This window comes from Pteropus vampyrus, unplaced genomic scaffold (assembly GCF_000151845.1).
Source record: "Pteropus vampyrus isolate Shadow unplaced genomic scaffold, Pvam_2.0 Scaffold137, whole genome shotgun sequence".
Taxonomy (NCBI): Eukaryota; Metazoa; Chordata; class Mammalia; order Chiroptera; family Pteropodidae; genus Pteropus; species Pteropus vampyrus.
Genome location: NW_011888918.1, coordinates 5,258,815 through 5,276,033, shown reverse-complemented (window position 1 = coordinate 5,276,033; position 17,219 = coordinate 5,258,815). Strand labels below are relative to the sequence as shown.

The window sequence follows — 17,219 nt, the reverse complement described above, 5'->3', positions numbered from 1 at the left end:
AAATGTCAAGAGTGCTCCCAGCAGCTGCCCCCAGAAGAAGGGGCCCAAAGCTTCCAGGAAGCAGTATAGTCTGTAAGATTCAGCACAGCACCACCTACTGGGGGAGAAGGGCAGGACACTTTGACTCTATATTAAATACGGCATCTGTGCAGTGGTTCTCAACTGGAACCAGCTGGGAACTTAAACTATTCATGCCTGGGTCCCATTCCCAGAGATTCCAACTGGCCTGGGTTGTGGCTGGGTTTTTCAGAGCTCCCCAGGTGATTGTGCAGCCAGGCTGAGAAACACCACCTGAGAGGGGTAACGAGGTGGAGGAGGCCTCAGAAACCATGGACACGAGGGCTCACTGCACGGCACAAGATCAGGCTCCAGCCCCAGATCCTGAATGCATTCTTTTAAGTGGATGACCATTCTCAGTCGGTTCCATGTCTCCCAACAGATTAACCGTCCCCAGTCCAGTCCAAACAGGCCCCTTGTGGTGACCCAGATGTAATGCTCACCTCTGGGGTTGGCAAGCCTAACGGATAATGGATAATGTGCAGATTTCTATAAAGAGACTACAACCATTAAAAATTAGATCAACTCCATGTGGTCACATTAACTATTTTGTGCTGCTCAGGATCTCGTCCTGATACTACCCCGTGCCTTTGATTAATAAAAAATGAGAAATAAATTATTAATGCACTGTTTTAGTAGGCGAAAACCTGCAAAACATAAGATCCATGGGGAAAAGTGATCACAGGGGTCCTTGGTGGTTACAGGTTGGAAACCACTGATCTAATACAACCCCCTTATTTGAGAGACGAAGAAACGTAGGCCAGAGAGGTTACGGGACTGTCTTTAGGTCACACAGCTAGTTATGCAAACTTGGGACCCTCACCCAAGTCTTCCAGGCATGTTGTAGGGGGCAGAAAGAGTATGTGCAGGATATTTTGCTGGAAACTTCCACTTGACAAAATTCCATGGACCCAGACTCGGGAAACTCCTCACTGGTCCCGGAGGTTGTGTGGGCCAGAGAGCATATACTTACTCACAAAGAATTTAAAAACCAGTTGTAGTCTAGGGATTTCATTGAAGTTAAGAAACCATCAATTGTAAGATGCACCATTGTTTTCTGTACCACTAAGAAAAGTGCTGCCAAGTATAATTGTAAGATGCCATTAATCATAAGATGCATGTCAATTTTATAGATTAACATTGAGAAAAAAATGTTCACCAGAGAATTGAAGAAATGTCACACATTAGCCTCACCCATTCCATTCAGAGCGGCACAGCTGTGTGATGTTCTTCCGCCTGGTTCTCTTACCTGCTGGGGGTGCTAAGAAAAATAAAATGGCGCTTCGAAGAGAGCGGATTATTTAAAAAGCAGAGATGAGTAGTGGAGCAGGCCCAGCCCAGTCTGTAGGATCCCGGGACAAAGTCCTGGACCAGCCCTCAGAAGTCCTAGGTTTGTATCTCAGTTCTGAAATTTCCCAGTGTGTCATCTTGAACGTGTTCTTATTCTCTCCAAGCCTCAATGTCTTCATCTGCAAAACAGAGATAATATGTGCCCTCCCCTCTGCCCTGTCCTCACAGAAGTATTGCGAAGCTCAGAAAAGAAAATAGTGAATTGAGTAATTAGGTGCTTAGTGCTTATTAATTGCCAAGAACCATCTTTCATTTGCTCAGCTGATGCCTGTGACTGCTGAGAGCAGAAAATTGTGAGATGACAAGGTGGGTCACACAGAGAGTCATTCTGGGGCCGATGGGAACACTTTGCAGGGACCAGCATATGTGGACCGAGCCCAACGGGGCTTCTCTTGCTTTGGCCACATTCAGGACCCCTTGAGGGAGCATTTTTCTCCCATCTGAAGAAAAGAATTCATCCTTAAATGGGGCAAGGAAACTGGGGGCAAGTCAGAAGTCTACTTTCCCATGAACAGATGGCAGAAGTGTTTAGTGATCCCAGGGCTCCTGCCCCCCACCCAAAACCTGGACAGACACCCTAATACTCCCCATCTGGCACTTTGAAATCACATGCACACACCCTTCTACTGAACAGTCACAGAAAAGGTTATTTGGTCTCACTGCAGAACCAGGCAAGGAGCCACCCCAGCTCTATTTCCAGGTACCCTTCCTGAGGAGGCACCCCCTGACGTGCCAGCCAGCAGTGTCCTGTTCCTGCCGACCTTCTCAGGACTGAAGGGGAATCAGACATTTAGCAAAAAAGAAATCTCTCCTGCTCAGTCCTCCGTGGTCCCAGAGTTCCTGTCCTGGCCCTCCCCTAAATATCCTTCACCAGAGATAGGTTCTCAGGCAATTCCTGTTTCCTCCATTTCTTCATCTGTAGAACAGAGATGAGAAGCCCAGGCACGCTCTCCCCAAGGGCAAATATAAAGATGGAACAGGGCGGTGGGTGAAAGCGCCCACCAGGGAATGTGGACAAGAGCCAAGGAGCACCCTAGGAGAGGAAGGGCATGGTGTGGCCAGGGATCGGGGAGGAACAGGGGCTCACACACAGTGCTCATCCCACAGTCGCCTCACGGGACAGGGGCGCACAGCTATTGTGATGAGAAGCACGGAGTTGGGAGTCACACCTAAGTTCAGAATCTGTCCCTGAAACTAAGGTGCGTGACTATGGACAGACAGGTCACCCAGCTTCTTCAAGCCTCCGTTTCTCCATCTATAAATCGGGGATCCACACTGTGCTCACAGGCTCTTTGAAGGGTTACATGAGATGATACATAAAAAGTGCCCGGGATATAGTAGGCACTCACTAAATGGCAGCTGTGGCGCCCCAGTGGCCGCCTGCTCTGATTTGGCACTTCCTGCAGGTGGGCGGGGCCGCCGTCCTGGCCGTGGGCGTCTGGACCCTGGTGGAGAAGAGCGGCTACCTCAGTGTCCTGGCCTCCAGCACCTTCGCCGCCTCCGCCTACATCCTCATCTTCGCAGGCGCCCTCGTCATGCTGACTGGCTTCCTGGGCTTCAGTGCCATCATCCGGGAGGACAGGAGCTGCCTCTCCACGGTGAGTGCTGCCAGCCCCACTCTGCCTGGCACTGTGGCTGGACGAAGGAAAACCTACCCAGGGCCTCAGGAAGCCAGGCCAGAGCCCCTCAATGCCCAGCCGGTGCCCCTAGTCAGGCTCCTGCGCTGAGAACCCCACCACTCACAGTGGTCTCAGCCTGGATCTGAGGCCTTAAGAAGCAGGGCGGCTGTTTGCCATCGTGTCTGGGTTCTTAGGATCTAAACTAGGAGGGCAGTCTCAGTCCTAGTGGCAGCTGCTCCGCCCTCCTTCTTTCATTCCTCCTCTCTTTCCAGGTTTTATCATGGTGATTTTCAAAGCTATACAAAAATGAAAAGAATGTCATAATGAAGCTTCATGTCCCATCACCCAGACTCAACAACTGGCATCTCAGAGCCAGTCCTGTTTCATCTATACCCGGTACCTCCCCCACTTTGATATCCCGGGCATCTCACCAACTGTAAATACTTCAGGGTGTGCCTCAAAAACTTAAGGGTCTTTTTTAGAAAACATAATGACAATACCGTCATCATACCTAAGAGCAATTAAGTCATTTCTTAATATCGCGAAGTAACCAAGCAGTTTCAAATATCTCCAGTTGACCCATAAACTATTCTTTTTTTCTCGAGTTTGTTTGAATCAGAATCTAAATGAGGTCCATGTATTAAAATTGGTCAGTTTGTCTCCTAGATCTCTGTTCGTCTCTAAGCTCCCCCATCAATCTCTCTCTTTTTTTTCCTTCCTTGCAATCTGTTGAAGGAACCAGGTCAGTCATCTGTCCTGCAGTTTTTTCTAGTCTGGCTTTCTCATTCTATCCCTGTGGTGTTGGTTAACATGTTCTCCTGGTAGCTGGATCTAGAAGCTTAATCAGACTCAGGTTTGATTGCTTGGGCAAGAGTATCTCATCGGTGGTGGTGTGGGCTGCACAGTTTCCTTGACAGACTTCATCCTGGAAAGCTGGCTGTCCTCACCTGGCTCAGAGTGTTGGGAGAGGAGGCCAGGGCGAACTGCGGGGGGCAGAAGCCAGAGTCCAGCTCAGGACTCACCAGAACAAACCCCTAACTCCCTTGCATCTGTTGCTGGGGCAAGTTCCCCACCACCCCCCACCATTTAATCTCCTCCTAAGGAGTGTGGGCCAGTGTGGGCAAGGGAGGCTACAAAACCTAAGGACTTAGCAAGCCAGGGCCAGGGCCAGAACCAAACCAAGTCTCAGCAAGAAATCAGGTTGAGTGAGGAGTCAGGCAGTGGGAAGTAGCCCTGAAGGGCTGTGCCCTCCCGACCCCCCTCCCCTGTGCCCTCCAGTGACTTGGCAGCCTCAGCCCTTGAACATCCAACCAGGGAGCAGGAAGCAGCAAAGGGGCCGAACCCTGCAGCCTCTCACCAGTGGTGACTTCGTTTTTTAGCTGTGTACAGGCTCAGCAGGATGGTTCTCCCCTGCCTAGAAAAGTTCCTTAAATTTTGCTCTGAGGGATACAGCCATGTGGATGATGGCATACTGGCAGGGCAAAGTCACATAGGGCACCAACCGCCAGAGCATGGTTTTTGACGTGAGCTGCGTATCCAGCAATGGGACAGGTGTGCCCGGAGCAGCCTCATCTCCACCAGCCATTCCTCACGTGCCCTAGCACGAGTCTTTGCAAGCCTATTGGAATCCTCGACCTGATCAGTGTCAGCTGGATGAAGACACGGAGTGTGACCCGAGTGACTGAGTATGTGGCGTGGCTGAGGAAATGTTCAAGGCCTTATAAGGACTGAGGCTCACAGCGACCGGTGCTCCTGGGCCCAGAGACAGAACCCTTTTCCTGCGTTATCAGGGACTCCACCTTTGCCCTGCTCAGCCCTGGTCCTTTCGGAAGTGGGGTCTTCAGCTGGGCCTTGGGTTTCAGGCTGAGCCCTCTGGCCCACAGAGGCAGACTACCCAGCTCTGCCTGCCAGCCACCCCTTCCTTCCACCAGGTAACCTTGTTGCAGGAGGACAGGACTCGCCTCTACAGCCCAAGAAGGAAGGCAGAGGCCCTCACACGGGAACCTTCCTTCTCAGAGCCATCTCTCCTGGTTCTAAAGGAGCCCCTAAGACCAGTGGCTCCCGCAGCGCCGAGAAGCAGCCCACTGCTTTCCACCCAGGGCAAAATTATAACACAAATGGGCACCACTCACTGAGAGCCACTCCCTCCATCCTTATAACAACAGCCCTGCAAAGGCACAATAATCTTGAACTCTCTGTGCCAAGTGCTGTTTTAAACACTCGTGCATGTTAACTCATATGACCCTCACCCAGCCCTGTGAGGTGTTCACTCTTGCCATGTGCGTTTTACAGTGAGGTAGCTGGAGCCTAGAGAGGTCGAGCAATTTGCCCAGGGTTACGCTGCTAGTGAGTGGCATGCGGTCTGGCCCCCAGGCCCGTGCTCCGACCCACCACGCCATGCTGCCTCCCAAGGGCATTCACCCCACCATACAAATGAGAAAGCTGGCCTGAGAGATGTGGAACATGTAAGTGCTGGAGCTGGACTGTGAATTCCAGTCTGTTAGAATCACCTCCAAGAATCCAGGTCACCTGGAGAAGCCAACATGACTGCAGGCAGAGGGATAGGAGGCCGAATGGGATAGTGTGTGCAGAGGGACATGCTGTTCTCCATGTCTGTGGACATCAGCACGAAGTAGTTGCTCTCCGAGATCCAAATGGGTACAAGAGAGGGCTCCCTGCTGGGCCCAGCCAGAACCCCAGGGCAGGAGACCAGGAGGGTTGGGGTGCAACCCCAGAAGCTCCTTGCTTTACAATACAGAAATAACAGTGCACTTGGGCAGAGCATGTCCAGTTTAGAAGGGAACTTGAGGGTCATTGGGCCCAATGCTCCATCCAAAGATTTCCAGGCTGAAAGACATTGGGCGAGTAAAAGTGTAGGTCCCCCAGATATTAATGGAGGATACCCAGTATTATTGGCTTTGGGGGGAACAGACACAAATAAGAGCCCTCCCCTTAGTCTCAAAGACCAGAAGGAAAGCCTGAGGTCCTGTAACTGATAGCACTCTGCTCTCTGAGCCACCAATCACAGCCTCCCCTTCCTCAGTTCCTTCTTACATGACCCATTTGCAAGCCATGTCCCACCATCTAGGCTGCGCCATCAAGGGTACAAGTGTCTCCAGCCTCCCCAGTCACAGTCTGACAGGCACTTGGTTTGAGGTCTTCCCAGGGGACCAAGCCCTATGCCCAGGGCTGTGCAAGGACAAGTGGAGACTTCCAGAAGGCCAAGGCCTTAGGCTTGCCTGCACCCTGGCCTTCTCATCCCCGTGAGCCTTGAGGCAGGGCTGGGGGCACAGGGGCTGCTAGAGGTGAAATGCCTTCCTTCTCAGTACTTTACCTTCTGCCTGCATTCACTTCCATCCCACACAGAACTGAAAAATTCTTTGGCCCAACATCACTAACCAAACACATCAGAAAGGCACCAGTTCAAGAGTGAGGTCAGAAGAATGTGCACCACACATTAATGCAGCCATCATTCCAGGAGTGTAGGGACAGGGGGCTAACAAACAGCAAACCTTGAGGCCTCGAATCTTCCTTCGCTTTTTTCTGCCCCGCTCTGAAAGAACCAAAGACAGAACTGGCCCAGGGAGAGTACACCAGTGAAGCAGCAGATCCTGAGTAATCCACATCCTGGCCCATCAGCCCCTGAATTATTGAGCACTTCATTGTTTAAACCAAGAAGGTGGCTGTAAGACCATTCTCGTGCTTACACAAGTAGGACTTTTAAAAACCAGGCTCCCATTTAGAGGCAAGTGGTGTGGTTAAGGCAGTTTAAAAGTGTTCTGTGCCTTCTGGAGATTCCCTTCTAGTCTCATTTTTTTTCAATCCATGTCTTAACTTCCTTTTGGAATCTTTAATCAGCAAAAAGCTGGAGGCAACTCCAGAGGAGAAAGGCAGTGAGTCTAGCTCCATAACCTCTATACAAAGTGGTCTCCCAAGAAGCAAGGAAAAGATGAAAGACTAGGCATCTGGATGATGTGCATCCAACTTGGACCAGGGGGAGAGAGAGGCCTGGCATCAAAAGTTCTGGAGAACTAGAAGGCAGTCCAGCTCACACAGGCACGACATCTGTCCTGCCTGGGCCCTTCCTCTGAGCGTATCTGCAGCCCCTCAAAGTCACTTTCCCAAGGAGGACATGTTTGTCAGGGACAGGAATAGCACATCTTGTCTGGTGCTAAAACGATGATCAGCTCGGCGTCGGAAATGTGCAAAGGGGGAAAGAGAATGGGGTTTAAATTATTCACACCGGCTCTTCTTATTTAGCGAAGGCTGCATGAGAGAGCCAGATAATTCAGGCCATCTAAGCTTAAGTAAGGCCAGTGACCAGGACAGATGCCACCCTGATCAAAAGAAAAGGATATTTTTAGAGTTTTGAATATGGGTTCTGGAAACTTTCATATCTTAAGCCAGATGAAGATTATGATGGATGGTTCAGGCGAAACTGGGTCTTCGTCAAGAGCTCTTTTTTATTTATTGGATGGATTAAAAAGTGAGAAGTTCTAGAACCAATTTCAGAAAATGAGGGGACCCCAAACTGCAACACTTTCATCGATACACCCAGACTTGGTTAACCAGGGCAATGAGGTCTGGAATCAAGAGCTAGGGCTCAAAAGCAGGTTGCGGTGTAGCTTGCCCACCGTGCTCTGGGGCCTTAGGGAAGTCACTCAGCTGCTCCTGGGCACCTTGGTATCCCTGTCCTTATATGGGGGTGAGGTGTGAGGGTAATGAGGGAGTACTTTAGGTCTTGGGAAAAGAGTCACCACAATTACAGCCAATGGTATGGCTATAATTACCATTGACACCAATATCTCGTCACATCACTGTGACCAAGTTCCTTTGAGAAGGAACCTAAGTAAATGGAGTTATTCTTAGGGCTGTTACTCCCAGGGTCCCCACAGCTTGGGCCGTGCCACCTCCTCTGTTGAAGTTGGTGCTGGAGGAAGGATGGAGGGAGCTGGGTCCCGGTGCCAAGGGGATTTGACTCTGTCCTTCCCAGGGCTCATTTCTCACCCTCACATTACTTTGTCAGTGCTCCAGAAACCACCCAGCCAGGGTCATCATAGCCTCATCTCTTCGGGGGCACTTTGATCTTTCGGTCAACTGCCCATATGCTCCAAAGGAATAGGTCCTGCATCCAGTGCTTCGAGAAGCCCCAACTCCTCTCCATCAGGACAAGAGGGCCTGTCCTCATCCTGCATGGTTTGGTGCAGTGGAGCCAGGGAAACAGACAAGACGACTATTTCCTGGCTCTTCTGGAAGCAGGAGACGGATATCCCCAAGAGCCAGCCTTGAGATGTCTGCATAAGAAACCACACAGTCAGCCTGTGCTCAGCCCCTCCTAGCTGGGTCCTGTTGAGGTCATTCAGGCAAGGCCTGGGGCTGACATCAGCTCTGTTCCTGTGCCAGGACAACCACACAGCTGCCCAATGGAATACAGCCCCTCTTCTTCTAAGAAAGCCCTGGCAAATCTTCCCTATCAGCCTCCTCCTCATTGGCCTCACTTAGTTCAGGGCTGTGCAGGAGGGACTGCCAGGTGGCTTGAAATGAACTCTCCACTCCTCTCCCTAGCCATAGAGAGAAAGAGACTTGAGTAGTCATGAGCTGGCAGAGCCCAGTCAACACCTAAGGCTTGGTCCAGTACCTTTTCTGCTGCTCTTTGTTCTGGGTGCACTCACATTTCTCATGACTTGGGACCCATGGTTTGCATTTCAGCTGAAAAATGAAGCACCGAGGTGAGAATTGGGAGTTGACAACCTGGCTACCTGCCACCCGATGCACTCGAAAGTGGAGATCAAGCTTCTGGGTGCTGGCAGTGCAGCAAAAATCAGCTCTGTTAGTGTGCAACGTGTTTGGGCCTAGTTGAAGAAAAGTTCATCTGAGTTCTCCGTGAGTGGTTGACCACCCATAGAGGGTTCTCTGTCTCCCTCACCCTCATAAGGTCCTGAGCAGGTTCAGAGAGTGATCCAGAAGGGTCAGAGAGAGAGAGAGAGGGGGGGTGTGTTGTTTGCGTGGTCGGGTCGGGTCGGTCTGTGTCGTGTCTGTGTCTGTGTCGTGTCTGTGTCAGTCTCTGTCTCTGTGTGTGTCTGTGTGTATGTGTGTGTGTGTACAGGAAGGCAGGGGATGGTGGGTAAGCAGCATCTGTTTGTATCCTCAATCCAAGAGTTTATTTGGGGATTACACATTGCCTTTCCATCATTGAGCTTCTGCTTTCTTTCTTTGGCAGATTCTGGGTTTAACCATATAACTGGAAAGGGACGTGCTACAATCCCTGTCACCTATATGAGGCACAATAATCGGTACCCTGATAACTGAGCCTCTTGAGAGAGGGAGCCTCAGAATAGATGATCTGAACAGCAGATAGTCCTTCAAACAATTATCAGGAAGCCCATATGTACATGCAGACGTTTTTCTTTCCCAGTGACGTTTGTCACTCCCGTTGATGTCAAAATGAACCTCACTGTACAAGCACACACCCAGCAAGGATGGCCTGGAAGTGGGCTGGCAGTTGAGGAAGTTGATCTGGGTGGAAAATCTCCTCCTGAGGCCCCACATCGGTACTGTCAAGATTGTTGAGAGCAGTTGGTATTACTGCTCTACTCTCATGGGACTGACAGGAGGCAAGGGCTTGTGCAGGCAAGGCAGTCACTTAGAGAATCACTGCGTTTGCCCACTCTGCTTAGTGCTCCTCAACAGGGAGCTGGAGCTGGCTGCGTTCCCTGCCAAGAGCCGTGGCTGGAGGAGAGGGCAGAACCCACCTTCCTTCCTATTTGATCCACACCTCATTCTCATCTGGTGGCAGCGGTGACAGCCCTTGGAGCTGCAGGTCCCCTAGCCCTCGTGGGACCAGGACAAGTGTGGTGGCTGGACAACTGTTTGGAAATACTTCTCTAATGCCAGGTCCTGGTACCGGCTTTGGGAAGCCTCGCCTCCATGATGCTCAGTGCCCTGCTCCATCTCACCGTGTATCACACTGAGGTTTTAGGGGAGCTTAGTATCAATTGAAAAATAAGGCTCAGAAAACAGAGAGATGGCAGTCAAAGGTCATCTTTATTACTAATGTAGCTGATTGGAGTGTGTGGCTTTACCTCTGCAGCCAGAAGCCTTAGCAGCTCTTCAGCTCTGGTTGAGATAAGGACAAACCTGTGTAACCTCACTAAGAACTGCTTCACTAAACTCTTTAGTAGAGAGTAGAGAATATGGCATCCTGAGGACAGGCAGTCCCAAGGGAGGGAAGGAAGGAAGGAGGCCCTCCCACCAAACAGGTAGGAGGAGCAGTGAGTAAGGAAATGGGGATAAGCCTGGATGTTCCTCTAGACATTCCTGTAAGGAAGCAGGAGGCAAGGAGAGAAGAGGCTCGGTCCTGATACCGCTCAGACCAATGAGCAGCAGCACCAAGACATTCTTCTTATCTTAGCATTACATTTTATGCAGAAGATCCAGAAAGGGTGAGTGATTCACTCAGGGTCACACAGCATCTTCGCAGAGGCAAGCTGGGCCCAGATTCCCAGCTTGTAACCAAAGCCTAGGCTCCTTGGGTGACATCACCCTTTTCTCTGACCAGCACCATTCTGGGTTCAAGATTCACCTTTCTAAGCTGCAGGGTATATACCTGATCACTGCCTACCTGTAGCAGCGAATTTTCTACATGCAGATTTTACAGCCAGTTAATTTCCACCACCTCCTCCAATTTTCTGCAACTCATGCTCCATGTTACATTGACGAGGCTGCCTAATTCATCGACCTCAACAAGCATTTCCAGCACATTCCCAGAATTTCCTGCTCCGCTGGGCACAAGACAGGGTGAGAAGGGGAGGAGACACCAAAGGAACTAAGAGCTGGTTCTTGGTCTGGAGGCTGGAGAAGAAGACAAGAAACCTGTATGAAAAGACAAAGGACTGTGTTGGGAGTTCAGTTCCTGTTTGGGTTTGGTGAAAGCTCTGACCTCTCTGAGCCACAGGACTTTTCCTGACCTCCAGGCATGGCAGTAGGTTACAGGGTTGACTACAGGCCTTCCCTTTTCCCCTGTAGTCAACCCTGTCCTAGAATTACTGTCACCAGTCCCATCCTGCCACCAGCCTTTGTCCTACCCCAGCGCATGCACAATCCCTTCTGTTCCAGGCGTGTGCACAGGTGCCTGCAGGCCGCACCACATCTCTCCACGGCCTGTGGGAAGACAGCCAGCAGGAACATGTAGGCCCTTCCAGGGGGCCAGTAGGAGGCAGCACTCAGTCATTTCCCCCACACTCAAACTACCGGGCGGCTGCATCCTCTGAGTTCCGTGGGCTCTGTCCCCCAGGGGAGTCTGGTGGTCATCCCTCAGCTAGCTGGCCAGGCCCTGTTGTCCACTCTGGAGCCTGCTCTCTCAACTATCCATACTGGACTCTTAACAGTCCCAGCTTGCAATCCAGTGGACATCTGTCTTTGGCTTATGGTTCTGAAATTCTGTTCTCCTCCTACAGCCCCCACAGTGTGATCTTTAGACTCCTAACCCTTTGTTTGGACTTTGGATGGCCTCAGCTGTGTTCTCTTGATGCGTCTCTTAAATATCTCCTGCCACCCCTCAACCCAGTTTGCTCCTCCCCTGCCCTCTTCCACCTTCCCTTCACTTGGTTGACCAGCTTTCCTCACCCCAGCCCTGGTCCTCTTCTCTACACCCAGCCCCTTGGGCCGGAACTGGATATTAGCACCAGCCATCAGCCAGAGCACACCCTAGAGTCCTTCTGGAGAGCAGCCCCAGGTGGAATGGCTGAGTCCTAGCATCCAGCATGGCTGTGGCTGGATGGCCCTGGCTGTGAGCCCTGAGCTGGGGCCAGGAGGGGTAGAGGTCACCTTCATCCTTCCAACAGTGACATCTTGTTGCAGGAATGGTTTAAGGCTCCCAAATCCACATCCTTTCTTTTCTGCACAAACAGTCCAGGCAGCTGCACCTCTGAGCTCTGACTGCCTCCAGCCAGTGGTCAGTTGCCAGAGAATAATGCACCCTGAGGTCATGGCCACTGACACAGCTGGCTTCATCTTTCCCTGTTTGGCCTTGGTTGTTCTGAGCTCCCTGGCGCTCTCCCGCCCACCACTGTAATCCTCTCGCACACAGCCAAGCAGGGGCCACCAGCTGGGCTCTTCTCCCTGAGACTTGACCTTGACAGCATCTTGATTCTCCTCTCTTACTGTTGCCATGCTGCCCTGAGACTTCGGTAGTGCCTCTACTCCCCGCCCCACCCTCCTGGACACCCAGCCTCGATTTTCTGACTGTGGCTTGGTTTCCGTCTCTAATAGTGCAGAAGGGTGGTGGAGAGAGGAGGAAAGTTCCAGCGCAGCTTCCTTCTTTGTGGTAGAATCAGTCCAATGGAGAAATTCCGAGTCCAATTGTATAAAGTTCTTAAAACTTACCTCAAGGATGGCGTGAACTGATGCTGAGCTGCCCCATCTCGTAGCACCAGTGACTCTGCCCCAGAAACCACACCTGGGACTCAGCTTGCCCCAAGCAGTGTAAGTCCATCTGAAGACTCGATTTCTAATTAATCACCAGAATGTCATGATGAAAAACATTTCTGTAGATTTCCCACAGAGCATCTCATTAAGGAAAGTATTGGTTTGATTCAGAAAGTACTGTGCTGTTCCAGCTTCATTTTGGATCTATAGTTTTAGAAAATATCCAACTTTGCTTCTGGTTCAAACTGTTCCATTAAAGAATTAAAGGGAGAAACTTTAGTAGATGGTACAAGGGGGAAGATGACTGGGTCCCATTCTGTGCTTACCAAACTGGTTCCTTCTATGTTTTGTGTCCAGTTTGGCATATTTTGAAATGGCATCATTTTTATGGAGGGCCTGGGTACAGAAGCTACGAGAACTTTCTTTAGAATTCTCATTACTGGTTTTTTGTCAGACCAAGACTCAGGTGGTCACTTCTGGGGGGACATGGGACAGCCCTGAGTGCAGGGGCAGAACAGGCACAAAAACCCGAGTAGGGCAGGAGGTCATGAGGAGTTGGGGTGGGGTGAGTTTGGTTCACACCCATGCACAGGGCCCGTGAAGACAGGACAAAATACAGGTCAGAGCAGATGGGCAAACAAGATTAGACATAGTACCGGAGCAGAACCAGCGTGAAACCCACCAGTCAGATCGGAGTCCAGAAGGATGTCAGCAGTGAGATCACAGTCAGGAACTTCTGGCTCAGAGAGGGCTTTGTGTGCCTTGCTGGAGCTGAGGCTTGATGGCTAACAGCTGGGGAATGCAGACGTGGTCAGAGCAGTGAACCCCGGGCAGGCAGCACGGAGAGAGCAGAGGCATGGAAGCCAAGGCCTGAGTTGGGTTCAGGGCACTGTACACACACACAGGGAGTGTTGCCTAGCTTATGTAGATAGTTACTACACTCCGAGATAAAGCAAAGGGCAGACGGGGAAGACGTGGACATTAGAGCCCACGCTGGGACCCCAGTAGGGAGCAGAAGTGGGAAGGAGAAGTGCAGAGCAGGCAGAAGCCATTGCTGGCAGGGCCCCTGGTGGAGGAGGGCAGCCTGGCCAGGAGAGGCCAACTGGAACATGCCTGGCCTGCTCTGCTAGCACTGAAGAATGGGGACTAAGTGGAGGGCCAGTGAGAGATTCTCATGTGTCGGGGTTAGCCAAGGGCTCCCTGGATTTCCCATTTGTTTTTCCATCACCACCCTCTTAGTCCTCTCCTGAAACCCTATATCCTCCCAAACCTGCTGAATCTACCCCAACAAGCTCAGCAAGCTCATTCTCACCCATCAGCTCTTAGGAGGACAACAACACACAGCAGGTAATTGCACGAGGTTCTACACCCAGAACCACTGGGTTCAGTTCCAGACTCAGCCATATTCTTGCCAAGTGACTTCGGACAAGCTTTTTCCATACACGTGCACGTGTGCTCATGGATACGGTGAGGCTGACTCTGTGCTCACGTGGCACCGTGATGAGTGATGCTGTGCTCATCTCCAAGGGTGGTTGGAAGCCATCAAGGGAAGGACTCACGGAGGGGCTGGCACCTGGGGAGAGCTGGCCCACGTTGGTGTTACTGTCGCAGAGTACCCACTGTGTGTGCCTGGGGGCCACTCAGGTGAATAATGCACTGACTCCACTGAGGAAGGATTTATTAATGTTGTTGTTATTATTTTTGTGTGTGGAAAGGATGCCTTTTCACTGCTCCCACTGTAGAAAAACTGCATTTCCTCTGCTTCTCAGGTTCAATTTTGTGAAACAAGGCCAGTGCACCTGAGCTAGATTATCACCTCCTAAACCATAGGCCAGGGAGACGGATTCTGGCGGCCCCTCAAGAGAACAGTGAGTTCTCTTGGTGGAGCATGGGCCCTTCCCTGGCCTGGTTAGCTGAGAGAAGCAGGATGGTGTGGGGCCCAGTTAATACTGACATTGAAATATGACTCCTTGAAATTACACGCAGGGTATCTGAGAACTTATTACTGATTTCCATTTAATAATTCAAAATCAACGCCAAACCAAAATTAAAGAAGGCAAAAGCTAGCTCCAGAACCTTCTTCATGCTTCCTAGTCGACCACGATACGACCGTATGGCAGCTCAGCCCTCACTGCCCAGCTTATTAGGAACAGCTGGAGGGACCTATAACTGTTTCAGAAAACACATTATTCCCAGGGAAGCACCCAGAGCTCTTCGGGTGCAGCTGGACTGGTGGCATTCCCTCTGCTTCACTGATCCTTCCTTGAGTCAGGGTGTACAACTTCCTGCGCAAAGGTGCCCTACCAGGCAGGTACAGAGTAAAACTCCTCATGTGCTTGTGTGTTCAGTTCAGGCTTCTCAGGAAATAGATAACCCTCTCAAATCTTTGTTGTGCGTCTCACAGTGCACAGGGACACATTTGCAAACGAAGTCCCAGCATCAGCTTTGGGACCTGATAATTCCACACACTGTAGGATATACAGCAGCATCCCTGGCCTCTGTACCCACTAGGTGCCTAACACTCCTCCAGTTGTGACAACAACAAAAAAATGTCTCTAGACATTGCAAAATCATGCCAAGTTGAGAGCCACTGGTATAAGTTAAACTAAAGTAACAATTCTGTGGTACCCACAGATCAAAAAAAGATTAGGCTCCTGCCCCTAATCATGGGCCGGCATGCTCTGACCAGTCCGCGTTGTCACAGGCATGCTCTGTAAGATACCTTACCTCATACATTTTAAAGCGAGATGTTCACTAAGTATGCAGCTAGACCTAGCACCACACCAGACACAGAGTAGCAGCTGGGAGAAGCTAAGATATGGCCCCTGTTCCCCAGAAACTCACGGTCATTCTAGGGAGACCAAAGGGTAACACTTGAAGGAGTAGCGGCCTCTACAGAGCAGTGGCTAAAGTTATGTCACTCATCCAGCCAAGGCCTACTGGGAACTGTCATGTGAGGAACAGCATGGCAGGGAGTGAAGGACACAGACAGATTTGAATCTAGTCAAGGAGAGAAGGAGAAAAACAAAGTCCTTGTGTGGGGATATGGAGGCAGATGAAGCACTGGAGGCATTAGGGCTGAGGATGGTGTGGGGTGGGCAGGGCAACCGCAGCCAGCCCGAGATAGTACATCAGGCCATGGCTGAGCCGGATATTGAGGCACTAGAAGTCTAGGTAGCAGACAGCAAGCACAAAGCATGGAGGCTGAAAGGCTTGGCCTCTATGTAAGGAACTGTGTGCAGGAACAGAAGGAACACTTCACAGATCTTCATGGCCAGCTCATGCCCTAGGTCTCCTGAGATGATTTGGCTGGACTGAGGGAGTCAGGGTTGGCTTGGAAAACAAAGGTGGAGTGGCAGAGGCGAGGCCTTTATTAGAGCTCATGGCCTCACATGGCAAAAACCCCACCAGCCTAGCCCTGTTGTGCAGGCTCCAGTCGGCCAACTCAAGAGGCAGGGCTGCCAGGATCCTCAGTACAGAATACCAGTACGCATGACCTGCCTCTCAGGGACTGTCACAAAGAAGCTGTGATTCAGGGCCTCCCCCGCCCAAGTGAGTCACACACCTGCAGCCCTCCCTCCACTGAAGCTTCTGCCTGGAGCCAGCACCCGTGCCCCTCAAGAGCTCAGCAGGTCCACTCCCTGGCACTCCAACCTCTGTCCCCCCTCCCCAGGAAGCCCCAGCCTGGCCCTGGCTTCCACCCTAGGGCATCTTTACAGCTGGAGCTCCTGGCGGGAGGGGTGCTCTCCCCCATCCTGCCTTCTCATGCAGATTGGAGAGCTTGTTTGATACCTGGGAACCTTTCTGAGGGGCTGGCATGTACTAATTTAACCTGCCATTAAATCATGGATGTGGTTCAGTTGCTCTTCCTTCCCATCATCCCGCCTCCCCAGCCAGGCTTCAATAGTAACTGTGGCAAGGACTTCCCAGAGAGCAGCACGACACCATCACATCTCACGGCCACCATCCGTGCATGACTTGCACCTGACAGCAGTGACAGAGAGAGAAGCTTTTCCCGCCCCCCACAGAAGGAAAGTGGGAAGATGCTGCCCTCCTACCTGGCAGTGGCCTTCATTCTCTCATTCAGTTACGGCGCCCCATCATCCCATCCTCCCACACCATAGAGGGCACACAGGATATACTCAGGAAGCCTGGGGAGTGACTGGCAGCCACACACACAGGGTCCTGTGGCAGGATGACAGCAGGCCTCAGAGTACTAAGGCAGGGGAATGGGGATCGATTTGGAGCCAGCAGGAAGGGCAGCTGTGTCAGAGAGGAGCTGAGGGCCAGACACATTCCCAAGACCCTACAGTGTGTGTGTTAGGAAGGGACGCCCTCCTGATGTGTGTCAGTGCAGCCACACTCTGTCCAGTGGTCCAGGCAGTTCTCAGGAGGGCTGTGCCTGCCACTTGTTGACAAGTTCAGCTCACCTCATGCTCTCGCCCATGAGCTCTGGGAGCAGGAAGCAGGTCAGATGGCTATGAAGCACGATTTCCCTCCCATTGGTCCCCTAGAGGTGGGCAGGGCAGGATATGGCCATCTACTGTCTCAGTCCCACAGGCAGGGCCATTATTTATGGCCCTGAAAGTTGCATCTTGTACAAGGAACCAGGGGATGCTGAAATTCAGCTTGCCCAACTCACATATTTTTCTCTTTGGAGCAAATTTTTCTAATTCACAGCAAAGTGCCAGTGGTCACCCATCCAGAGCCAGCAAGTGGCCGAGCCTGGTCTTAAACCCAAGTCGACTGATGTTCCATGACCATTCT

General features: G+C 51.4%; 1 protein-coding gene across 3 annotated transcripts in view; it reads left to right on the top strand.

Moving 5' to 3' along the window:
• The window catches only part of TSPAN11 (tetraspanin 11), an 84,038-nt gene that overhangs the window by 53,766 nt on the left and 13,053 nt on the right, over positions 1 to 17,219 (top strand). For all 3 annotated transcript variants that reach the window (XM_011367862.2, XM_023535190.1, XM_023535191.1), the window contains one exon: positions 2,814 to 3,005. In XM_011367862.2, coding sequence (XP_011366164.1) covers positions 2,814 to 3,005 — 192 coding nt within the window. The remainder of the gene's footprint in view (positions 1 to 2,813; positions 3,006 to 17,219) is intronic.